This window comes from Xenopus tropicalis, chromosome 9, assembly GCF_000004195.4.
Source record: "Xenopus tropicalis strain Nigerian chromosome 9, UCB_Xtro_10.0, whole genome shotgun sequence".
In the NCBI taxonomy this organism is placed as follows: domain Eukaryota; kingdom Metazoa; phylum Chordata; class Amphibia; order Anura; family Pipidae; genus Xenopus; species Xenopus tropicalis.
This window is the reverse complement of record NC_030685.2, coordinates 31,816,734-31,842,810: the sequence shown is the minus strand read 5'-3', so window position 1 is coordinate 31,842,810 and position 26,077 is coordinate 31,816,734. Positions and strand designations below refer to the sequence as shown.

The 26,077-nt window shown below is 37.7% G+C and overlaps 1 protein-coding gene across 1 annotated transcript in view; it reads right to left on the bottom strand.

Moving 5' to 3' along the window:
- Window positions 1–938: 938 nt before the first annotated feature.
- Window positions 939–26,077, bottom strand: part of ccp110 (centriolar coiled-coil protein 110kDa) — a 30,272-nt gene continuing 5,133 nt past the window's right edge. The window contains exons 3-15 of the mRNA XM_012970857.3: window positions 25,392–25,539; window positions 18,337–18,465; window positions 14,387–15,962; window positions 13,625–13,749; window positions 12,178–12,349; window positions 11,683–11,816; window positions 11,392–11,508; window positions 10,270–10,371; window positions 8,324–8,440; window positions 7,314–7,393; window positions 6,292–6,354; window positions 5,302–5,361; window positions 939–3,298 (exon numbers count right to left, since the gene is read on the bottom strand). Of these exons, the coding sequence (XP_012826311.2) occupies window positions 3,223–3,298; window positions 5,302–5,361; window positions 6,292–6,354; window positions 7,314–7,393; window positions 8,324–8,440; window positions 10,270–10,371; window positions 11,392–11,508; window positions 11,683–11,816; window positions 12,178–12,349; window positions 13,625–13,749; window positions 14,387–15,962; window positions 18,337–18,465; window positions 25,392–25,529 (2,889 nt within the window). The 5' untranslated portion in view covers window positions 25,530–25,539 and the 3' untranslated portion in view covers window positions 939–3,222. The remainder of the gene's footprint in view (window positions 3,299–5,301; window positions 5,362–6,291; window positions 6,355–7,313; window positions 7,394–8,323; window positions 8,441–10,269; window positions 10,372–11,391; window positions 11,509–11,682; window positions 11,817–12,177; window positions 12,350–13,624; window positions 13,750–14,386; window positions 15,963–18,336; window positions 18,466–25,391; window positions 25,540–26,077) is intronic.

The window sequence follows — 26,077 nt, the reverse complement described above, 5'->3', positions numbered from 1 at the left end:
TGGTGAATCTCAGAATTTTTTGCAGGATTTGGATTCAGCGGAATTCTAACTGTTTAATTGAACCAAATATGAACCCTTAAAGGAGAAGGAAAGGCTAATAAAGAGTTAATCTCAAGCTGCAGGCGTACCTCCAATAGTGCCCTTAAGTCTCCCCATATTTTTCCTGTTCAGTTGATCAGAAGCCAAACAGGAAGAAAAAACACTGAGCTCTGTAAAGAAAGTTCCCATAATGCCTCACTCCTGCACCGAGACCAGTCAGCTTCCTGCTGATTGGCTCAGATCCACATTCCTAAGGGGGGGGGGGAGTGATTTCTTTCATGTGGGAGGGGGGAGCAGGAGAGAGCAGAGAGCTGCGTGTCTGTGGCACATGAATTACAGACACAAGAAATCTTTTGACAGAGAAGTCAGTGCTTATGGCTGTATTTACATAGACCTTTCTGATAAAGCTTACTTAGTTTTTCCTTTCTTTCTCCTTTAAAGGGGATGTAAAGGCAAAAAAACCTCACATTTTGATAAAATGCAAGTATAAAGGAGTTTCAATTTATACAGTAATATAGTTGGCTCCTATCCTTCAGGGATACATCATATGTACATCATGTACGTCATTTACAACTATCATTCACTGATTTGTAAAGCATAAACAGGCTCGGATTTGTGGCGAGGTCACAAAGGCCCGGGCCTAGGGCAGCACAAATTTAGGGGCAGCATGCTGGCCAGCTGCAAGTAAACTTTGCTCACAAACGGAGAACTGGAGACAGGAAGCACAGAAAACTTCAGCGCAGAATGTCTCCAGTGCTCCATATGTGAGCTAAATGGATGCGCAATCCTGGGGGGGGGGGCGAGGGATTGGGGCGGCCTCTGGGCCCCGTTATTAGAAGTCCGGCACTGAGCATAAATACAAAGCACTAAAGGAGCCGCCAATAAAAAAAATTTGATTCTGCAGACAAAACATTTTATTAATATAAAGAAAAAAAAGCAAAAACCAGGAGCACATACAGTACAAAACATACAAAAATAAATACACTTCATAAAGAAATCCATTTCCATGAAACATAAATATATATAAATAAGCACAATGTACATAAAAACATCCTGGCACTTGCCAAGAGAGAAGGCCATGTGTTGTTTGTAGGAACCAATGCTTAGAAAGACTTCTGTGAACATAATAAAAATGCTGAAAAAAAAGCTTATTATAAAAATCTGAAAACCATGCATACAACTAAATATCTATTAGCTCAGTCAACAGCAGGGGCCTGAAAGATACCATGAAAGGATCCACGGATCAGTCTGAGGTTGAACAAATGCTCATAGTGTAACTGCAGGTACCTTCAATGGCAACAGAACAAGTAACACAAAGTAGGCACATTTATAAAAGAAAACATAGCCACAAAACAATAATTTGGCATCTACCAAACTACCTTGAACTTTATCTCCATCCAGGAAAAGGGGCAAAATGCACCCATTTTCTATCAGTCACTGAGATACTGTTCACCGAGCCTCCAAAATGGGCACTTTATTTAACAGTCTTATTTCTGTATCAACTGTATCCTGTGGTAAATATGGAAATATGCCGACATCATGTAATATCAACAAGCATACACTTATTATATTAGTAATATATTTTATAGGATGAACAATTTTTTGCAAAGCCTGGATATTAATCTTCCATCTTATAGAACTACCAGGTAGGACGCTACATGCTGGGTATCTGAGGTAGGCTATATGGTCTTACAGGTTAGTCAGTTCTGTACATGAAGCAAGCGGTTGCCACAAAAAATAAACAGCGTATATAGAATTGGTCTAAGGGCCCAATCACACTGTAGGCTTTAAGGCCATACACATCCATTCAGATTTTAGTCTTCTTCCGATGAATGTTCGAATATCGGTCAAACGTTTAAATGCAAAAATCTAAAACTAACGTTCAGATTGAAACTGTTGGATAAAGCCCTTAAAATACAAATCAGAGGATGTTCTGAACAATCCTACTTCCATTGTAGGTCCCCCAAGGATATTGTCCGATACACAATACATGCCCAGATTTTATCGTTCGCTGACGGAAATTTTCAAACCTGGCCAATCAACTAAATGACTAATCGCCATGGTACGAAAATTATCAGGACAATAATTCAGGGCCCACAGGTTCAAAAATCATATAAAATTAGATTTCCTACAATTTTATCTGTAGTGTTTAGATGTGTGTGTTTGGCAGGATCACTAAAGGGTGGATCTGTGCTTGTTACTCGCAAACCTACTTGTTATCACACACAGCTTTCTGTCCTGCAGCCTGCTTACAAATTTTCCCAAGTGCATTCAAGACAAAAATAAAAATAATATACTTTCAAAGATTATCTGCACATCTACACTGTAAAACACAATTAAAGGGAGCTAAGTCAAGAAAGTAATGTCCTGCAGGACATACATCACAATGTGTAGAGCCGCTTTTCAACATGCAAAGCAAAGAAGAATGGAAAGCATAGTAATCCCCATGCAGAGTGTAGCATGCCTCGTGATGTGACAGCCTCCAAACTGCCAGGAATTCACACTGCGCTAAATGTGACACTGTTCTATTCCCAACAGATGAAATTTTTTCTCAAATTTGAATAAGGCTTGGATTCAGTCTCATTGTGCAAAAGATTCGGTATTTTGCCAAATGAAAAAATAATGGATTCGATGTATCCATAAACAAAAGTAAAATTACCCATAGCTTACTATTGGATTTTTTTAACCTCAGTTGTTTGGGGTTCTGAGGTATTGCCCAACAAAAAGGCCCAGAAAACGTAAATATTGATTCTGTTATGTCTCAATAAAAGTGATTCTTTTTAAATTAATTGAATCTATAGGCTAATGTGATCAATTTGATCAAAATGAAATCAAAGACTGAATGGCAAGGGATCCACCAGGCATCCTGCAGGATCCCACTATTCAGTCTTTAATAAATCAGCCTTTTTTTTTTTGTTACATTGTCGTATCTGACCACAAGTTGGCGATGTGAGACAGCTTTAAGGCAACTGTTGCTTTAAAAAAGTGCTAGTGACAACCTGAAATGTTGCTAGATTCCAGGGTCCGTGCTCAGGTTTAATATAATGGCATTTCCATTTTGACTGACAAAGGAAAACTGTCTGAGGAACTGTTAATGCAGTAATAAATGGCTATTGTGGGATGTGCAAACAAAAAACAGCTAGCTAATTTATTGTTTTCAGGGGTAGATGATGCCATGAATTTCTATCCCAAAGAATGCTGTCTTCTTAGATTGTCGCAACATTTGGCTTCCTTCTTTGGGTTCTTCTTGCAAATACTCCTGCAATGAACAAATATTTAGTACAGTATGTAACAACTTGTTGTGTACTGGCCTAAAAGGTCAACTAATGGATAAAAGTAACAAATAAACAAAATATTACAAGAAATAACATTCTATATACTGAACTTATTGCACCGGCCTAAAAGTTCACATTCTCTATACAGGTATAGGACCCATTATCCAGAATGCTTGGGACCAAGGTTATTCCGGATAAGGGGTCTTTCCGTAATTTGGATCTCCATACCTTAAGTCTACTAAAAAAATCAATACAACATTAATTAAACCCAATAGGACTGTTTTGCATCCAATAAGGATTATTTATATCTTGGCTGGGATCAATTACAAGGTACTGTTTTATTACTACAGAGAAAAAGGAAATCAGTTTTAAAATTCTGAATTATTTGATTAAAATGGAGTCTATGGCAGACAGGCATTCCGTAATTCGGAGCTTTCTGGATAACGGGTTTCCGGATAAGGAACCCATATCTGTATTAGTAAATGATCCAGGCCTTCAAAGTCATCACAGGAGCTCCCCCCGTCTTGGATTCTGTGTCAGTGACACTGTACAGTGTGCTCTGAGCAGATGTTGAAAAACTAAGCTTAAGGGTGGGAAATCATCAGGCAGAATATGAGGGTTGTCTGTCATATAAGCCGACGATACAGGGCTGAGTAATAAATTCTGCAGCTAGTTGTACTGGTTTAAAAGCTGCCCTGTAATGTGCACCTGAATATATTATTCAGCCTTATATGGTGACACTTATATTCTATATATACAGTACATGATGGGTCGCCCCCTAAGATCAGCAGCACAGAGCATGTCAGGGAATCAGCAGAAAAGAAGATACTGGGGTATATTTGGAGGCACAGGTCTTCCCTGCTAAAGGGCTGTGGTTGTCTTTGGCTGGTGCCGAACTCAAAAAAATAACGTACACCATCTATAGCCAATTTATTTAGTTACGATTTAGTATTACTTTAAAGTACAGCAGAAAAAGATTTTGGCTATGCAACCTTTAAATCAATATGGACACATTTTGCAACACAAACCAGCCCTACAAATATTTGAGGAGCAAAAGATGAGTTCTGGTAACAAAGGGAGTGGCAATGTCAGAACATCCGTCATACATGCTTGGCTCGGTGTATATTGGCTTTGGTTCTCTGCTGACTTGTGTATATTCTCTTCAAGTCTTCATACAATGTATAAAAGCAATTATGGAAGAAACAGGGTGGCAACTTACAGTAATGTCTAATTAGACTATAGGCAACTATAAAAAAAATTCATTTTTTTCCTGCTATTTGCATTATTATTTAACAAAATCAGAACATTTCTAATGCCAGCCATACATGACTCCTACAGTCTGGGATCATTTACCTGGACCCTTTTTAGCCAGAAGCAATAAAGCAGTATTTACTGCATGTGTTGAGTGTATAGGTGGCTGTGCAACGCTTACTACAGTGTACTATGACAAGGAGATATATCCTACAGATATAGCATCTGTTATCTGGTAACCTGGGAAGGCCATCTCCCATAAAAGAAATAGAAATAAGTATAGCTAACAGCACAGGTTGTCTGACTAAAAGTAGATATTTTATGACATGACTTTATACCTTTAGATGTATAAATAGAGAATTCTCAGCCCAGGACACAGATACAGCAGGGCAACACTGGTTTACAGTGCTGTTAAGGGTGCAGACAGGCAGTGGAAGGCAAATGAAGTATGCTTCTCAGCTGGTATATTTTAGCAACCAGCACCCAAAGCCAGCCCAGCCTCCTCCTCTTTTGGTTTGAGAACCATAAATGATGATATTTGATTGGTTTATATATTAACATATTATTATTAATGTTTCTACACTATTAAATATCATATCATATTGTTTAGGCACTTTTTTGCATTTGCATTTGAGCCCAAACAATAATAGCTGGCCAGAATTTACACAAGGGTCCTAAATTTTGAAATGGCACTAAACTTCACATATCAAGAAATAGTACAATAAATGGTCCTTACCCTTCCCTACTAAGAAGCCGATGCATGGGTGCATTTTGTCCTTGATTTGGCTGAAGAATTCTGTTAAAAACAAGTGAAAAAAATGGAGATAAAGTTTCCTTTACACAAAAGCTTTGTACCAAAAGAGAAGAAAACTAAGTCAGAAGTTCAGGAACAGGAAAGAGCGCAGAAAAAAGCAGTGTGCAAAGCTTAAAAGAAAGTTGAAAAATCCTCTGTAAGTCAAATTATGAGACCATAACACAATAAAAATGAATTTTTATTTACATATAATGTTAACTTAGTCTGCACTGTTTTGCTATTTCTACAAAGGATGCTCTTTTTATTTGCACATGGGTTTATTTGGCAGATCAGCTTTGCTTAGAATACAGCTGAAATATGGTTATATAAGGCAGAGAACAAAAGCTTACTGCAATCTATAAACAGGATTAAACGGCAGGTTTTTTTTTTTGGTCCAGTGCTCATTACGGGAGTTGCAGTACAAAACTGGACATATGGACATCCGTGATAAATACATTTTTGGATGTTGCTCTCAGTGCCCCCAAACCAGGTAGTTATTTTTGAATTCCTGACAAGTTTTGGTTGAATAAACAAGATTTACTACCAAATAAAGCCCCTGTAAGCTGATAGGGTGCATAGAGGCTGCCTAATAGCCAATTGTAGCCCTTATTTGGCACCTCCATGAACTTTTATGATGCGTGTGTTGCTCTCCAAGTCTTTTTACTCTGACTGTGGCTCACGAGTGAAAAAAGGTTGGGGACCCCTGCCATAGTCCCTTTGGAATTTCTCAAGGCTGCTGCATGAAGGTCTTGCTAAGAAACCAATGTGGGCCTATTTTGTAAAAATCTAAAGAGCTGACAGACCTGATTAACCAGTGTCTGGGAACCTTTTGAGCAAAGCAAAGCATTGCCAATAACAGTAAGATCACATGTGTGCCATAGGCCAATTCCACTCAAAACACCATTCTTACTCTTTTCTAGTATTTGCACTCACCTGTTCTCTGAGGCCCTTGGTTTGGGTTGGAGTTTTTTTTTAGGCATGCCAATATGGACCACCCTTAAACATGGAAACATGCAAACATTAAAACCCTGTAATGCTTGGAAGAGATTGAAACCTATACAAATAATGTCAAATCTGTATGGACGTCTTATCTGTATGAAAAGAATTACTAAGGCACAAAAGGGAATTTAACAGAGCAATCAAAACACTTTGAGGATCACTGATACTGACTGACTGCAAAACTTCGATTTTTGCGCTAAAAAAACCTCAAATTCAAATTATGTTTCAAAAACTCAACTTCTGGTATTTACTAAGTGCAAAAAAAACTCAAATGTAAAACTAAAAGCTTGTGAGTTTCTATAAAAGTCAATGATAGCTGTCCAAGGCAAAGTCAAGCCATTTGCAAACTCAAAATTTTTCAAGTTTGTAAATTCGAAAAATTTGAGGTATTTTGGTTTTCCTTATAATTAAATAAGCAAGCATTCAATATGCTAGTTTATTTGATTTAGAAAGACGAGCTCAAAAACTGTTAAGCCCACAAAAGTCACAAAACTGTATGAACTGTGATTTAATTATTATATTGTTTTGGCACAAAATGGAGAGTTCTGGAATATATAGATCTCAGACCTTTATAAATGGAGCATTTTGCCAGATTACCAAAGGGGATTTACCAAATCAGGTAAATCTAGTTTAGACATCCATCAATAAAAATTGGCTGAGATGTACAATTTATACAAAGAAAAAATAAATATGCTGGTAAAATGACTGGCAAGGGTTGCAAATCACACACAGTGGAACTTACAAAACTAATGAAAGCTTCCAGGGTTTTACTAATATCATACAAGCGCTAAATTATACCAGTGCAATTATCCATAGGAATCAGTCAGCAGTTAGTTCAATGAGTCTTCAACAAGTTACTAATGAAAACAAAGATCTAATTGATTACTATGGAGAAACTGTCCTGGTGCAATTTAGTACGTTAATGTTTCAGTCGCCAGACGTGACACTTTACGTACCTTGTAATCTTTTTCCTGTCCAAGGATTTCTGAGTTGCAGATGAAAGGGTCACTCGCTCTCTAGGGCTTTTAATTTTTTCCTATTAAAAAAAAGATTTTTTTTTTCAATATAAATAATTGATTTTAACATTTTCCCCCTCTCAAATGGTAAAACATTCCCCCATTGCCATGTGCGCTCAGACCAATCTTTGCACATTTCAATTAATATAAAGCATATTTTATGTGGAACAGAGATACTGGCTGTCTAAAGTGAGGCTGTATGGACAGTGTCAGAAGTATTAACCTTTCTTTTACAGATATTAATGTACATTTGGAGGTCAATTGGACGCTGGGATCAGTATCATGCGGCTATACCTTTAAGTTAGTAAAGCAGTAAAAGCTATAAGTGAAATAAGGGAACATATCTTACCTTTCAATTCCCCATTTTACTGCATTTTTTCTCTTGTCTGCTTAGTGCTTTCTATTTGTTGTTTCAGCCAACACCTAACTGAATAAGTTCAATGGAACTATTATGATTGGATGCCTGTGACTACCCTCAAGGGTTTAAATGCCAGAGAATTCCCTACCACTCATTTGAACTGAAGAAGCCACTCAGATGAATGGTGAAAAAGTCCAGCTGTTTTAGACTTAATGCTACTAGATAATATATCATGACCTGGATGAATGAGAATCTTCATAGACACCATCTTTCTTTACTGTTTTTCCCTTGCATTACTGCTTTTGGTTGCTACTGCTCACATTCTATTCCCTCCTTAGAGAATCCTCTTTACCCCTTTTCTATTATGAACCAAACTCACTTCTTTACCCCCTTTCACAGTCACATTTGTCTGCCTAAACTGAACAATCAGAGAGGGTATTTTAGAGCTAAACCTCCCATTCAGTACACAGGCTTTCAATATGCCAAACCATAATGCCCCCATGACAATTGTCTTTGCCAGTTGAGGATCCTGGTATAAGCATTCTACCACGGCTCTGCTTTTAATCTCACTGTTTAAAAGCAATAAGCTTACCATGTTTCTGATCATCTTCTCACGTCGCAGCTCTCTGTCATGAGCAAGAATATTCATTCTTTCGGCAGGTTCCATTGCAAAAAAGATGTCATGTATTTCAAACAAGGCAGATCTTAGCTACAAAAAAAGGTAAAGTTAATAACATGGCTCACAGCAACCAACCAGTTATTACATAAAACTCATAATGGGAGTATGCCAGCACTGGCACAGCCACATTTTCTTGACAAGAAGTTGTTAAGGTGTTTTTTTGCAATTATTTTTATCACTAAATAATGAACTGTGGTGATCGCATTCTTAAATTATTTACCACCGAAAACCGATGCTTCAGTCATTTTGCCTTGGTTCTTAGAATACCTATGGCAACAAGTAAGTGTTCTTTTTAAATCTCTCCAAAAATGACCTTCAGGTTGGGCTAGGTGTAACTAGGAAAGCAAATATGGAAAGATGTGAAGAATGCTTAACTTGCTTTCAGTATGGGTTCTCAAATTCATGGCTTTAGGACCCATTAGTGAGGCCTGAATCACAGATCATAAGGAGATATAATTCTCCGACAATTAAGCCTAAAATACTGCCACCAGAAATGGAATTTTTTTAAAATTGTTCTTGCATGAGCTTTATAATATAAAACTAACAGGTTGAGAAGGGACAAACAGGTTGGCAAAACAGGTTAAGGAGCTTCAAGTAACACAAGTACCTACAAAAGCAGCCCTGTTAGTGAAAAATGATCAACATGACCTATAGGCGACTTTTAATGTACACTCATATTTTAAAGAGTATTTTATTGTGTCAGTATTATTTGAAGAATTATTTACACAAATAAAGTGGTCACCATTCCCCTTCTTAATGTAGCTGTGGGGCAGACCAAACCAGCTGCAGTTGTGGTTACCAGAGCAAGCACATAACATGTCTGTCTTCCAGTGGCGATTCCATGAGCTGCTAACCCGAGGCAGCAGCCCTGATGCTGCCCCCTCTCTCCAACTCCAGGATTACAACTTTAGCCTCGGAGCGGGTCCAGATGAGGCCGTATCGCTAGTGCAGAGAGCGCTAATGCGACACTCCTGGAAATTGGACGCTCACTGCCGCCTGAGGCAAGGTTCTCACCTTGGAGCAACCCTAGTCTTCCACAGAAACCCTTTTTTAACTCTGTTACTGCCCAATATTATATATAAAGTAAAAGGAAAGGTATAATGACTATGATTAGAATTACTAACTTGAGGTCCCCGGCTCCTGTTACCTGAAAACTGCACTGGACTTGGGTACTTCTGTAGGAGCACCATGTTGCAATCTTTTTCCACTTCATCTTTGCAAACCTGGGCTGGGTGGGTGCATATGCACAGTAAAGTGAAAATTCTATTCTAGTTCTACTGTGTATGCGCATCCAAACTGAATGGACAAAAGAAGTATAAGATGTAGTGCTCCTGCAGTAGGATCCTAGGCCAGTGCAGTTTTCAGCAGACATGAGCACTGGCTCTGGGTCTCAGCTAAGTGATTACAATCCCTGGGAAATGCCTAACATTTTCAGTGAAGATTCTGCCTTTTTTAACAGGGTCCGTATTCGCCGAATCCAAGTGTCTGGCCGAACTTAATCGAACAAAAATCATGTGCTTACATAAACACAAAAGTAAAAAAAAAAAAAATTAAAGCACGTGCAAAATCAATTCACACGATTTGGCCAAATCTTTCACAAAGGATTCAGGGTATGAACTTGCTTTCCGGATAATAGGGCCAGTCAATTCAAATCTGAGGTTGGGACAAAGTAGAATATGGAAAATTTGATTTCAAATACATTACAGTGAAACAGGGACAGGCAACCAAAAGCTCTCCTACAGCTCTCAGAATGCTAAGAGTTGTAGACTAGCAGGTTAATATTACTATACTAAATGTTTTGGCTGATGTTCATGCATTAAACAATATTAAATAAATGCCTGCATAATCACTGTACTTACTTGGGCTAGAACTCTTTCCTGCAGTGAAGCATCTTGGGAAGATACCATCCCTCGGCTTAGTGGAAATTCAGATTGAAATGTTCTCATAAACTCTGCAGTGTCCTAATTAGTTAAGAAACACAAAATGGAAATGTTATCCAATGCAAACATTAGCAGTTTAAATTATAAGTTGGCCTGTACTTAAAAATAGCATGTAATATACTATAATGTAATATAAAGTGCTACAATTTGTAATAAATCCACCCTCCAACTGATGCAACATAACTGCACAACTGGCCTTGTTTTACTGTAGAATTTATATTAAAAAAAGGGAAATTTTCATATTCTTATTTGGTTCCCAGTGCCAAAGGTCTTACCAGGGATACTGCATAGCAAAGTAGGTAAAAATCCAGGTAATTAGGGCTACATATACTGAAATGAGCAGTTAGCAAAACACACATTTCTATCTGATTAGGACTAGCAAGTTTTTAGGGTTTTTTAGTAGCACTGTTTAATCTTCTCATGATTGCATTCCAGTACAGGAATAAATTACATTTTTCTTAATATACATGCCTCGAGCCATCAAGTGCTGTCAATATGTATGGTAACTTCTACAAATCCAGTTTGTTAGCTAGCATGCCAAATGAGAGAATCATGCCATAGGCATGTAGATGTACAGCCTGTAGCTTCCTATTGATTACATCACAAACCAGCATAACTGGCAAGATTTTCAGTACTGTGCAACAGTTGGTTGAAGGCTGAAGATTCCACACATGGAGTATGCCAACAGCCTAAAACAGTATATTTCCACTTTTTATCCTTGTAGCCCATTTAAAGGTGTTTGATGCTGCGGAAGTTCTAGTCTCATCTAGAACTAGTCTCATCATCTCTTGGATACAACTTTCTTTTCCATAGCCACTTGTAGGGTCACAACTTCCTTATAAGAGCCAAAAGAGGGCATCATCTGACAGTATGATATGCCAGATATGAAAACAATGTCTAAAGAATACAGAATACATTTACAGCTGGCATGGTTGATTCTGCATTCTATATAAAACTCTGCTCTAATTGCAGGAACTTAATTGGAACTTTGTGGTGAATTTTGTAAAAATGTGAATCGAGGTGAGAAAATAAAGGCCATACCTTCACAGTTTTTTTCAGGTTCTTTAGCTTCTCTGTCTGCATAAGTCTACGTGTAAGGAAGCCTTTTGCAAGTGCTGTAGCTTTGTTAAATTTCCTCTGCATTGCAGGACTGTAAACCTTTAGGAACAAAAACAAAAAAACACAGTAGCTTTACCCATTACTTGGGTAATAATGAGAGAAAAAAAAAAAAATTCTAGAACTCCCAATCCACTGCTAATATGGAGAGGCCATCTGCAATTCCAGCAAGTCATCACCAGTTCATTAAAGACAGGGTCCCAATAAGCAAGTTACCTGAGACCATCTGGTTTTTAGTCTCCCATGAGAACTTGAGATCGATGTGCTTGGAGCTCTGCTTTTTACAGGTCCCCACAAACCCAATGAAGATTCGTTTGCAGAACCATAGCTATGTTGGGAAGTAGCAGAAACTGTTGAGCAAGAGTAGAAATATCCTACCATCAGCATTTGTTCTTAAATAAATCAACTAGAAACAAATATGACCAATCAGGTATTATAAGGTCTTCAAAGTTATTGCTTGTTTTTTTGGCAACAATTGCTCATAGGCCTGTTATTCAGCTGTCTTCTGCTATAGTCTGTCAAGAGACCAGCACTACACACATCAGAAAGGGAATCTGCTTTCATTGCAAATAATTTTAAAATCAATAAAAATTTGTAAGTAACACATATTGGGAAATTGCTTTAAATTAAATTTTCTTTCAACAGGCAAAATTGGAATTCTAGCTATGCGAAACCCCTCTATAAAGTAGTAAAAATATAATGCAGTTTTACCTGTGCTATAGGTGGAACATGAATGATAATTATCCACTGGAAATGACACTCTTTCTTGTACACTGCTTTCAGTAATATTATTTCTGTCAGTAATCCTACTGCCATGGTCTAATGTATGAGTGGAACTTTCAGTGTCCTTTAGCTTCAGTTGCTTCTCTTCTTCTTCAAACTCCTAAAGAGCAAATCAACAAATTCTGCATTAGTTTTCAAATAAACAAGACTAGAAAAAAAGCTTGATTTTCATACATATAGGAAGCTGGTAGAACAGCGCCTGAGGAAATGGAGAAGGAGGTGCAGAACAGAGTATGAGGGTGCAGAAGACAGAGAGCAAAATTGGGGAAGGTATGGGTCATAGAGGAGGAGAGCATGGAGGTGCAGGAAGAAAAGAAATAAAGAACAGAAGGTGGTAGAGGTAAAGCAGCCAGGATATTAAATTGGCAGGCAAATGAACCTGTGCAGTTTTGTTAATGGGAGGACAGAGGAATGGTGCAGGAAGATTACATGCAGCAGTGGCACTGTTACATAGAAGGTTAAGGTTCGTGTGCAAGGAGAGGAACATGATTAGCGTAATTGATATGCAGAGGGAAAGGGGACTTGGGGACAGCAAGTTGAATTTGAAGCAAAAGAGATAAGGAGACAGGTGCAGGGAGAGGGCAGAACACTGAGGCATGCAACACATGGTAAGAGAGAATCAGCAACAGGGACAGTGATGGGACAGAGCGTGATGGTGTTCAGAGCAAGAAATTGAAAGAAAGGACATCAAAGGAGAGAGGAGAGCACAAAGATATGATGGACACATAGGGGCTGATTCACTAAAGGTCATTAAACCCAGCGCTATTTATAGCATGCGTTAAAATGTTCGTAAAACTACTTTAAAAATGACCATTTCCCTAAAATCTGGAGGCTGCATCACTCTAGGGCCAACACAGACTTGAACAAATCCCACTGCAAAGTCCATATTGTGTTGCCAAAAGTTTACAAACCACAATTTTCTTTAAGTACCGCCTGCCCCAAGTAGGTGTTAACCTTCACACAGACTAATGTGATATTTAGCGTGTTTAACGCTTCATATGTGTTTGTGAATCATGTGTTAGTATTATTTCTATGCGAGAATTAACGCATTGCTGTAGCGCACGATTTAAAGCATGCGAAATTACTTTGACAAATCAGTCGTTATTTAACGCGTCAATTTTAACGCAAAAAAACATGCGATAACACTTATCGACCTTTAGTGAATCGGCCCCATAGTAGTATAATTGGAGAGAAGTTGGGTGGGAGGAGGTAGAGCAGGTATATTACACAGGGATGGCAATTTTTGACAGAACTGTCTGAAATGCCTTATAATAGAGATCTCTTTATGTGGCCATTCCTTCACAGTAATCCAGCAAGATACTACAAAAACTGCAAACCTTGCCTAAACATTCATTACAAACACAAAACAAATCACCCTTTTTAGTTTCTCTTGTTCTCTTTCCTGTTCAGCGATGAGCAATGACAGCTGGTATGCATGCTGCTCTTCTAGTTTCTTTCTCATTTCTTCAAAATCAAGCATCTTCTTTTTAAAATGATCTCCTAGGTCAGACAAAAAAAAAAGGCATGGCATATTGTGAATCATTCCTTCTGTGAGAGTTTCATTGAGAATATGGTAGCAACCGCTCACACATATGAAGGCAAATATTAAGAGAATATTATTATTATTCTATGCATTTAATGAGCTAGGCTTCAATTATTTATAAAGTATTTACTACAAACAAAGTTGGACTGTAATTTTAATTACCATAGCATAGGCAATCATATTTAATTTACCATCTATTTTAAATTATTCTTTCTTGTTCCCTTTGACCTCTTCTACTTGTCCTACACTGGGATTCTAATCCCAGTTTTAATGTCTTGGGTCACTAACCCATGAAATGAGATACAGTAAGTGGTTTGAATGGTAGACTGAAGAGTAATGAGGAAAGAGCACTTTGAATATGTCCAAGTTTTTTGAATACCAAATGGAATGGATATATTTACTTTGTGACAATTCAGTAATCATAACTTAAGAGAGAGATATTCTATTTAATAAGTGGAACATATTAGAAGGCATGATCAGAGAAATATTCATTTAACTGTCCACCAACACTACTAAAATGTGTCTTTTTGAGAACTGACAAATCACCATCCACATCATGTACAATTATTGTCTTGTAGCAATTCATCTCCTTACCTAGACTACCTTTGCTCAGATCAGTAGAAGTCATCTGCAGAGACCCACTCCGGTTCCTCTGCTTATGAAGCCACCTCTTTTGTTCGCCAGAGGCAGGTGGTGTGGTGTCTAAGTCTAGTTCAAGTCTACGCTTAATCTGAATGTCGGGCTGGTTTTCCAAAAATGGTTCTCTAAGACAGGGTCCAAGTGGAGTCTCTGTGGCTTGACCTGAACCTTGGCTTTGTATCAATATTGGTGATGGTGTTTCCACATCATAAGATTTATTGAGTTCTACTGGTGAAGAGTGCTTTATCATGTCTGGTGAACATGTCAAGCAATTAGTTTTAATCCCATGTTGGATCATTGTATCTGGAAGGTCTATATCATGATGCAACACACAAGGCACTTTTTCAAATGTTGAGCACAGTTTCATTTGCTGCGTTCCTCTTGTCGAGACTGTATGTTGAATATCAGTTCCAGCATTTGCACTGCCTGACATACTGTCGAATTTTGTTGCAACGCATACAGGGAATCCTGCAATATTTGGAACAAAACCAGCATTTTGAGTGTTTAAAGAATGCCTTTTAATGGATAAAAGAGCTGCATTATAGTCACCATGCTTTGGCACAGGATCAGACAAGGATGTTTTTTCTGCTGTCTTGGGCAGAGGAAATTCCATTGCTTTACCATTTTCTTTGGGGCTTAAATCGTACGCATTGACTGGATTAGTAATAACTATATTCCCGGCTGATAAAGGCCTTGGACGTCTCCTGTGCATTTTTGGACTTAAACTTGGCTCTGGACTAGGCAATTTGGCATAAGATCCAGTTAGACTTTTTAGAATGTTACTTTCACAGTCAGCAAATGATGAACCTTTTAGTTCCTCGTCCGATTCACTTTCTACAACAGAAGATGAACCAGATATCAAAGGAAGATCTACATTCGAGAGGGTTGAGAGAGATTTGAAATGCAAGCTTTGACACTGGCTAGAGGCAGCTTGCAAAAGTGTGTTTGATTTATTTAGCATTGGCTTGTCAATCATCAAAGGGCTGCAGCTTCTGCTCCTGTTCAAAACCTTGGCCTTCTCTTTCAAAGAGTTGCTTATTTTTATAGTGTCGTTTTCTTTGTCAGAATTGCTTTCACTGACACTACCCTTTGAGGGGTTCTTCAAATGACGTCTACTTTGCTCTTTTTCAATGTACTCTCTGGACTTCTTGAGGAGGTTCTGAAGGCTCATTTTGTATGGATCTGGAGCTTCCCTAGAAGAGGAAGCTGTATCCCATTCAGACTGTGGTGGGGTCGAAGACATTTCAGAAGATAAGTCCTTTGATTGGTCTACAGCTGGGCTTATTGATCGTTTGATAGGCAAACTGTTCTTTTTGACTGGTATTGCTTCTACTTTGTTTGATTCGGAAGTGCAATTCTGTAGTACATTCTCCAAAGACTTTTCAAATTTCATAGACTCATGTTGAGCAGATAACACTGGCAAGCTTATAACATTTGGAAGGATCGTAAATCCATTCAAGTTTTTATTGCTCGGCATCTGATCAACTGCTTCGCTCTCTGTATGAGCATTTATACTGGGTCCCTTTTTCACCTAAATGGCAAAGAAAAGCAAGAAAAACATGTTTAAATATATGTATTGTAGAATAACTGTTCTCTGTTCTTCATGCATTGCTTATATTTAGTTATAAGACTTTTAGGCTGAACAATAATTAGCTGAGCTCATTTCTATTATTTGAAATCACTTAACCTAGTTACTAGAAAATATAAAGCAGGCATGCTCTGCAAAGCATAGTTCCTATGTCACGTTCAATGCTCTATAAACAGCATAAAGCTACAAACAATGTCCCCTATACAAAAGCGCACATAATATCCATAACACAAAAACATAAGCACCATTACAAAACAGCCAGGTAATTTGTTGTGATTCAGTGAGCAGGTTTGAGGCAGATAAAGCAGGCTGATCTCCTACACTAGAATCTGCAGGGGGCACATACAAGGCTCTGTGTTTATTGTCTGGAGCCTGTCAGCAGCAAGAATTCCCAAGCCATGCAGTCGTTACCAAGGAATTGGTAGTAAACATGAGTCAGGCTCTCCATTATTCTATGTAACAACCATGTGATTATGAACTCAATACACCAGTGTCAGTGATGTACAATTTTCCATTCCAGTTAAAATAAAATTGGCTCCTATGCTGCTTATTATATTCAACATAAAAACAAATATGATAAATTACTTCTAATAAGAGAAAGGCACAAACCAAACAGGCATTCAATAAGGCTGGGCACAGAGAAAACAAGTGCCAATTGTTCAGCTAATAGTCTCTTCTAAATCATTTTACATGGATTTCTTTGCCACAAAATATGATCAGACAGATTACACATTTATTCTAAGTGACCACCAGTCCAACGTCCCATTATAAATGTGCCATGGTACAAACTTATACCACTGTGCTACTACAAAAGCAGCCAGGTTATGAATTAACACGATCAAGTGGTTTATCTTAAAAGAAGATGTCCACCTTTGGGCAAATGCCAATATATGAACGACTCGTGCCATTATAAAGCTTTTTAAATTTGACCTTTATTTATTTACTTTTTTTTTTTTTAAAGAAAATGTTTTCAAAATCCTGAGGTTTCTTGTTGCCCTTTTAGCCTTTGCAAATAAAGGGGGTATAAACAGATCTCCCTTGCTATATAAAGCAAGGCAAACACTGGGTTATTTCCTTTATTGCAATTTCAAAATCTAAATGTTTCCAAAATAAACAGCAAATCTAAATCTGAGCTAAAGGTGGCCACACAAGTGGCGATTTTCGATCGTTCCAATCCTCCACTGACATTCAGGGTTGAATCGGCAGATATGGAGGTAGAAACAATAGGAATTCTACCTCCTTCTGCCGATTCAGCCCTGAACATAGATTTTGCTTGGGCGCCTTCAATGGCAACCGATCGGAGAGTCGACATCTGCAGCTTTCTGCAATAATGGCCGCCTCTCTGAGTTGCCATACACGCACCGAATATCATACGAAACATCAGTGCGTGTATGGCCAGCTTAAAGCATTTCAATGAGCAAATACACCAGTGCCACTGTGCAACACTAATTAATTAATTAATTTGCCTCGACCGTACAATTAGCGTCAAGGCAACAAACTAATTACACAGTTGCATGTTATATCACTACAGGAATTACACTAGTTTGGAAAAAGCTTTGTTGTGGTCTTATTATTAACATGTATTTATAAAAAGCCAACATATTCTGCAGCAATGTACAATAAATGGGTGTATACACTAAACATACAGATCTATAATACATAATCTACTCTACATCATGTTAGATTAGTTTTGGAAATCAGCTGCAGGGAAATGCAGAGACCAGAAAGGAAGTTGTCCAGTTGCTCCTTATGTGTCAGTGTGAACTGTGACACTGGCTACTGACAGACACTAGGCAAAATGCATAGCGGATAGAGGCTAGTGCTGTGGCACAGTGATTACCGGTGCACCCTTCCACTATCTACAGGGAGATCATTTGCTCTGGGTACTCTTTTTTTCCTACACTCCAAAAACAAGCATGCAGGTTAACTGGCTCCAGATAAAACTGACCATAGTGTGTGTGTGAATGTGACAGAGATGTCTAATCTCCGTAAATCTATACAAAATATGGTGGCACTATATAAAGGATAATTATAGCAAAAGGTACCTCAATACAGTTATAGGATCTGTTATCCCAAATTACAGAAAGGTCAAAAATGATTTCCTTCTCTATAATAATAAAAATAATAAAACATTCCCATGTACTTGATTCTAACTAAGCTTCATAAATCCATATTGGTGGCAAAGCAATCCTCTTTGGTTTATTTAATGTATAAATGAAGTCTAGCAGAAAAAGGTTTAAATTACAAAAAAATCAGCAAAACCCCAGCATTACACAAAATAGATTCTACATCTTTGTATTAATATACATAAAGTTACCTGAACAGATTCCAGTATTTCCTGGACACGGGTCAGTAAGGATGTTTTCTTACAGTTTTGTTTCTTCTCATTAAGTTCTATAGCCCTGTGTCGATATTGCTGCATCTCTTGCATCTTTTCAGCAGTGAGCTGTAAAACAGGTTACAAGGATTAGGGCCGCTCCACATCTATACAAAACCTCCAGAATCAATTAAAAAAAAAAAAAAAAGAAAAATACAGAAAAGGTATTAAAATGTTCTTATAAAAATCACCTTTAAGAGACAAAAGGGTACAAAATTGTTACATATTGTACTTAAGACTCCTTACAAGCCTTTCACTTGCTGAGCAGTAGCAGAACTGATCAGTGAGGACATGCAGTAAGTGTGAGGGAAACAAGGTAACACAAGCATGACAGTTTGTTTACACATTGCCAGGGACCTGGACACGGTAAGGTTTCAGGTAGTGAAAACAAGCCTGTTCCAAAAATCACATTGCTTATTACCTATGCATTAACTGCCCATTAATTAACAGCTAGCTTGTGTCTTTCAGAAAGTCACAGGACTTAAATCATTACTACTTAGTAAAAATGACTTATTTATGCTTATTTATGCCCCAACCCCTAGACAAAGACTGGCCACAAAACCACGTAAACAAGAAAGAAAGAACTAAAGAAAGATAGAATGTTTCATTGTTTCTCTTCAGATCACAAGAGGAATGTTGCAGAACATAATTATTTTCATACAAATTATGTGTATGATCCTAAGAAGTGTAAACTAAATATAGCTTGTAGATCTGTTTTCTGAAGGTTCATTCTTAGTTGACACAAAAGGTAAACATCACTATAAGACACCTGTTTGTACACTGCCTTACTATGTTTAGGCAGCCTCTATATATATTTTAAGTCTTTACATGCTACAGTCCATTGATCCCATCAGTCTTAACTGCCTCAGGGCAAGTCTAACCTTTTGGGAGATTTGGCTGCTAGGGCTACTTTTCAACAGAGAAAGGTTATAGAAAATGTGTCTAATTAATAACCTCGGTGCCCTTAAATGGTCAGACAACAGCTTGATCTACAACACGTGTAAATGGTTTGGGCTGGATCTTCTAAGCAGGGATGCAGTGAATCCAGTATTCCTTTCAGTATTTGTCTGGATCCAGTATTCCTTTCAGTATTTGTCTATTTGTTCAGTATTCATGTAAACTGAATATAAACCCTTAATATAAAGTAATCTTAACCCATTTGGCACAAACCACCATGACTACTGTATGAACATGGAACAAAGAGAAACCCAGAAGTGTAGAATTTATGGGTGCTTGATAGGCACATGAGAGCCAGAACCACAGATGCCATGATCTATGGCAGGTCACTGTACCTAGCAGCTACAATTTTATTGTTATTTGTTACATTATTACCAGTGCGGGACTAGGATACCAGGGGCCCACCAGAAAACTTAAGATTGTGAGCCCACTCTTCAAACTATTTTTCATCCACTTCTCACTCAACCTCTATATTTTCCTAGTTTTTTTTATCTTTACATACTATAATCTATTCTTCTTTATATTTAGTTAAATTGTTCCCATAGAGAAATAGGAAATTGCCATAAATTAGGCCAAATGGTTAGAAGCAGGAGGGACCACTGGGAATTTTCCTGGTATCCCTGTGGGCCAGTCCGACACTGATTATTCCTTAATTGGACCCTAGCAACCAGATAGCTGCTGGATCATTTAAAATAAAAAAACAGAAAGTAAAAAGTGAAGATCAACTGCAAACTGTCTCAGTCTGTCCTCAGAATCTGAGGAACATTTAAAGGGGTTGTTTACCATAAAGGAGAAGGAAATTCTCACCCACTGGGGGGTGCCAAAATGTTAGGGACCCCCAGTGATTTTAATCACTTAGCTGATACCAGATGGCTGGTGCTTCTGTTAGCAGAAAGCTGCACTGGGTGGGGGGGGGGGCTTAACATTTGGTACCCCCAGTGATTGAGACTTTCCTGCTCCTTTAAGGTAAACAACCTTTAAATGTTCCTCAGAGTCTCAGACAAACTGGCTTGCAGACAATGGATTCTCTCATTACACTGCTATACAAATGGGGTAGATTTGTAAAAGAAAAATAAAAAATCCATAAACATTTTCAATTGTTATCGCCTTAACTGACAGGTGAGAATCCACAATTCTATTTCTTGCAGTTTTTTGCTTGGACGTTCATTTCTCACATTTAGAATTTCTTGAAGCAGGGCTCAGTTAAAACCAAGGTGATGTTCCCGTTGGTTTATATGGATCTAGGGACATATGAGCTTTCCAAATGTTTTGGTAAGAAAATTTGAGCAACGCATATTTTTCGGCAGGAGATCAAGCTCAAGAGAGATAAATCCAGTGCTTTTGTCCTTGACTGTTGGCTCTAACTAATGAGAGGTCAGTTATAATGTTGACTAATGGGCAGTTAATCATAATGTGGCTGTCGGGATGTCAGCAGCAATGTTCCTAGCAAGTGCCTCCTGGTACATCTAGCAGTATTACTGTTATCTAGTCTATCCTTCATTTTTGTATGGCACTAAAAATGCTCTTAAATTCTTTGAAAAACATTCTCTATGCATAGTAAGAAATACAAGTGCATATTTCCTTACTATTAGAATATTAAGAAGTAAAGTTCATCAACTTAATAGCTTTAGAATTGGTTCCTCTAATTTCTCTCTAGTATTTTTTACATGATTTCCTTTTTCTCTCCTATAATAAAACAGTATAGGTATGGGATCCGTTATCCAAAAAGTTCAGAATTACAGAAAGGCCAACTCCTATAGACTCCATTATAAGCAAATAATTCTAATTTTTGAAAATGATTTCCTTTTTCCCTGTAATAATAAAACATTACCTTGTACTTGATCCCAACTAAGATATAATTATTCCTTATTGGAGGCAAAACAATCCTATTTGATTTATTCATTATTTAAATAATTTTTTAGCAGACTCAAGTTATGGAGATCCAAATTATGGAAAGATCTCTTATCTGGAAAACCCCAGGTCCCAAACATTCTGGATAATAGGTCCCATACCTGTACCTTGTACTTCATGGTAACTAAGATTTAATAAATCCTTATTGGAGGCAAAACAATCCTTTGGGGCTTATTTCATGTTTAAATTATTTTCAGCAGATTTAATGTATGGAGATCTAAATTACAGAAAGATACCGTGCCTCGAAACTATTAGATCCCAATCATTCTGGATAATAGATCCTACCTGTATATGGTTATTCAATTAAACAGAGGGCATGGCTTTAACACACTTAATGTGCAACGTTTTAGATTGTAATTTCTTTTTATCACTTGTATTGGTTATTTTGTATGTTTTCTTGTATGCTTAATGCATACTCCTATTTATTGTACAACAATGCAGAATATTTTATTTCATTAAAATGTGTTCAGAATATTAACAACAACAATAATGCAGTCATTTGGTTTCCTTTAAATATTGATCTTTGATGGATATCACGGTAATCCCTCCCACCCCCTCGATTGCCCTTGTTTTTAAAAGGTAGGGTATTATAACACAAGGCAATGAATAATATTTTGTAGAGTTTTTAAAGTGCCCTACTCCTCCTAGAGAGACCTACTCATTTATAAAGTTTAAAGGCAGCAGTAATGTAAAGAATTTCACAGTAACAATTTAAATTTTTTTCTGTTTATCTGGTTGCTTTGGTCCTTTGCATTTGCATAGTAGATTTTCCTCTAAGTGTTTGGAAAAGCACCTGTTTCACAACTTTCTCCCTATTATGTGTTGCATAAACTATGCTTCAGGGCAAATCACGGAATAGTAAAACGGCAATTATTTACCTAATCACTTTCTGTAACAATAACACATGAAACAGTGTACAGTAGTAAATGAACATAATAACAAACAAGTGAGGAGAGTGGCAGAAGCAATAAAATGAAAGAGTCAGCACTCGCAAAGGGAAAAAACAAAAGAGAATAAAACACAACAGGGCACATTTTTTTTTATTTTGACAAAGTTCCCCATAGCAAATACACTGGAAAAAACATTGAATAAGCGCAACACAACAACCTTGTTATATAACCAATAAAACCTTGTTTATTAAGGATGGTTAACTCTATGTTTAATAATAAAGGTAGCAAAAGCCAATGAAAAATGTATTCCGACAGTCTTTTGCAAACACCTATATCCTACTACATATCTCTAAGAGGTAAAAAAAATATACCCCTGTATTTATAGTTTCTCAGAGGCAAACCATTGGGATTACTGAGCCCCCCTACTACCCACACCCACAGTCCTTAAATGCAGGGAGTGGGGAAGAATAGGGAATTATGGGACATGCACAAGTTGGGTTGAGTGAGTTCTTATTGGGGCACCTCTGTGTGGTCTGATCACTAACTAGTCACACCACTGCTCTGCCTTAAATTTACTATATATGTACAGTAATAGGTATGGCCAGAAGTCAAAGCGGTAAAGAGCGTTTTCATCTCCATATTTGCGTTTGTTAAAATAAGAGATGCCACACTATCTGCACTAAGCATAACCTTTTCTTATTATTTAGACGCCGCCTATGACCAGTGCCCTCAATGTCCAGTCTTAATAGTAGAAGGCTCTTTGGTTGATCTATTCTAGATGAATAGCTTATAATCTGTAGCTCACTCATGGGACTGAACTGGTTTTTACTAATAAAATGATTAGGGATTTGCTTTACTCTTCTCACCTAAGCCCTTTTAATTTTAAATGTTTGCTCACCTGCTGATTTGCATGCTCAGTTCCCTCCTTATAGTACCCAGACAATATAAAGCCTTAAATGAGTGTTTTTCTCTCACTAGTAGCAAGTCATTTAATTTACTTCTGTGGGCAGTATATCCCCTTTGGGGATATACTGAAACTTTTGTCTTAGTTAATAGCTGGAGAATCCATTGAATGTCATTACACTCAGCTGGACCTCTTTCTACTCAACTATAAAAGGGAGGTTTGTAGCAAATTGCAATGGTGAGTTTCTAAGCCTATATTCAACAGAACAGGATTGATCAATTATTTGGTGCATAGCCTGTACTGATGGTTGCAGCAGCCACTGCTAAACAGCCATTGCTAAACAACAGGTTTCCCTGTAGCCAAATATGGAATCAGCAAATAATGGTCTACAGCATTTGGCAGTCACATTCGCAACAGCCAGCATCATGGATTCTAAGTTTAGCCATCTAGCTTTACAGCACAGTAATGCTATTATCCTACCAGATCTTAGTAATACCATTTTTATCCTAATTCTCTATACATGCAATTAAACCTACCGCTCCCATTTTGCCTAACAAGCTATGTGCATTTGCAAGCAGACATCTGTGATACATTCCTTTCACAGGGAAGGGTACAACAGTGTAGGCTACCATAGTTCCATGTAAAATAAGTCTCATAAATGTTTTGAAAATGTTACCTTCAGAATATGAAGGTATTTGGAGTTTTCTCTCCGAAAAAAAAACAAGCATTTACAATAAACAGTAAGACAATAACCAGAAGCCTACTACCTTGGATCACTGGGGGATACCAATTTTATAGTCCCCACTTAGTGACTCTAATCACTTACCTTTTACTCTTGCTGGCAAGAGACAGTTTAAAGCCAATTTCAACATGAGCTAAACATTGCCCTGTTTATACTGGAACCCCCTCCCAATATGAACAATTATTTTCTTTTATTTCTCACTGATCATCATATCCCCATCAGTGGAAAACCAAAATAAATTCCAATTAGCTTTTGTAATGGCTAAATTACAAATTAAATTGTTTAATTAAATAAAATAGGAAGAATGCATCTTCAACATATGCTTATTTTTTTTTTTCCAGCAAAGGTGCTTTTAAGTTTATACTGGCTATTTAAATGCATACCAGCCCAGGACAGCTTACAGCAGGGTGGGCCTGCCATCTTCTCTCATTTCCACATCCCCTGTGCTTTTTCAGACTTGCCACATGTGCAGTACACAAATGTTCCAGAAAGTTTTATACAGCACACTGGGTGCATGGAAAGCTGGTGGCGGATAGCAGTGGCCCACCATTTTAATTGTCATCACCAGGCTGGTGCGCTTTTTAAAAGGAGACATATCCTATAAAAATTATGAATGTACCTGTGAATTATACTCCTCTAGATATAGAAGGATTGTGCTTAAAAATGTTGTGTTTCCTGCTGATTTATTGAGAAATTCCACAAAAACCCCACTAGTCCCGCCCATCTGTTCCATTTCCTGCTGGCTGAATTCTCTGGATCAGCTGGGGAGCCGGCGGCCCTCCGTACACTGCATGTAGAATAGGAACCAATCAGCAGCTAGGCTGACCTGATAGGGAACTGAAGCCTGTCTGTGCTTGTGTGCCTGCAGGGCTGTGATTGGCTATCCCCCTCCTACTGTGCTTCTGGCAGGTACCGTTAGGACACACCCACTCTTCATTTCACACTGGACGGAGAAGTGATAGGATCTATAGGGAGCTCCAATAAAGGGGCCATTGTTACAGATAGGATTAATTTTTAGCACAAAGTGAAACCAGCACTGTATATTATTCATAATTGCCTATAAAATTAGCGTTTTTCCCCAATTATCCAATATGTCTCCTTTAAAGAAGTGGACCCTGCATAAAAGGTATGAAATTACATTCATCAGGGTGTGCCTAACAAACTGCCAGTGATTCAGGCTTTCCTTTTCCTTTAAAGCACTGCAAAAAATATAGAGCACGGAATGGACACTTCACAGTTCATATGGACCTTCTTACTGGATACCCAGATAGAGCATCACTGGCATGGAGTCCTGGAGATTCAGAAAATATTTTATGTACTTCATGTATAGCAATGTTTCTTAATCTTTGCCGTGAACCAAAAACTGGTTTAGAACCAGGTATGTATCTTGTTTTAGTGGCTATTTTCTATTACTGAAAAGCCACCCATGTTTTTGGACCTTACTCATAGGTTAAGATTCCAAGGTATATGGAAATCCCAACGTGTGAGGGATTAAATGGTGATAGGGAATATCTAATAAAACAGATGTCATTTGTATCCACCATCCTATTATCGTCAAAGCAAATATTTATGGGTTTTGCAAAGGACTTACCAATGGAGAAAGCACTGCAACACCATGGAACTTAATCACAGACACCCTCTGCTGAGTGTCTGACATGGCATCACTGAGCATGTCCTCTCCTTGGATTCTGGCAAACTGCTTCTTATAAAATTCTTCATATGGCTCCATGGTTGAAAATCTGAAATTAAAAAAAAGCAGCAAAAGATTATTTTTTCAAGCTATTTTACAACCTAGATTTCTTTTGTTATGGGTGTTACATGCTGTTTATTGACACATTTTGATGTACAGGTATGGGACCGGTTATCCAGAATGCTTGGGGCCTGGGGTATTCCACATAAGAGATCTTTCCATAATTTGGATCACCATGTGTTTAATGTACTAAAGCCCAATAGGATTGTTTTGGCCCCAATAAAGGATGAATTATATTTTAGTTGGGAGTCAAGTACAAGGTACTTTTTTATTAATAAAGAGAAAAAGAAAATCATTTAAAAATGTTTTTAAATTATTAGCTTATAATGGGGTCTATGGGAGATTGCCTTCCCGTAATTTGGAACTTTCTGAATAACAGGTTTCCAGATAATGGATCCTATACCTGTACTATTTCCAAGCAATTCTCCGTCAAATTCTTATTCACATTTAAAACAAAACAACAAAGTAGAAACCCAACCCAGCATGACTTGTTAAAATCTATTTTTGAATGCCCACCCCAGACACCT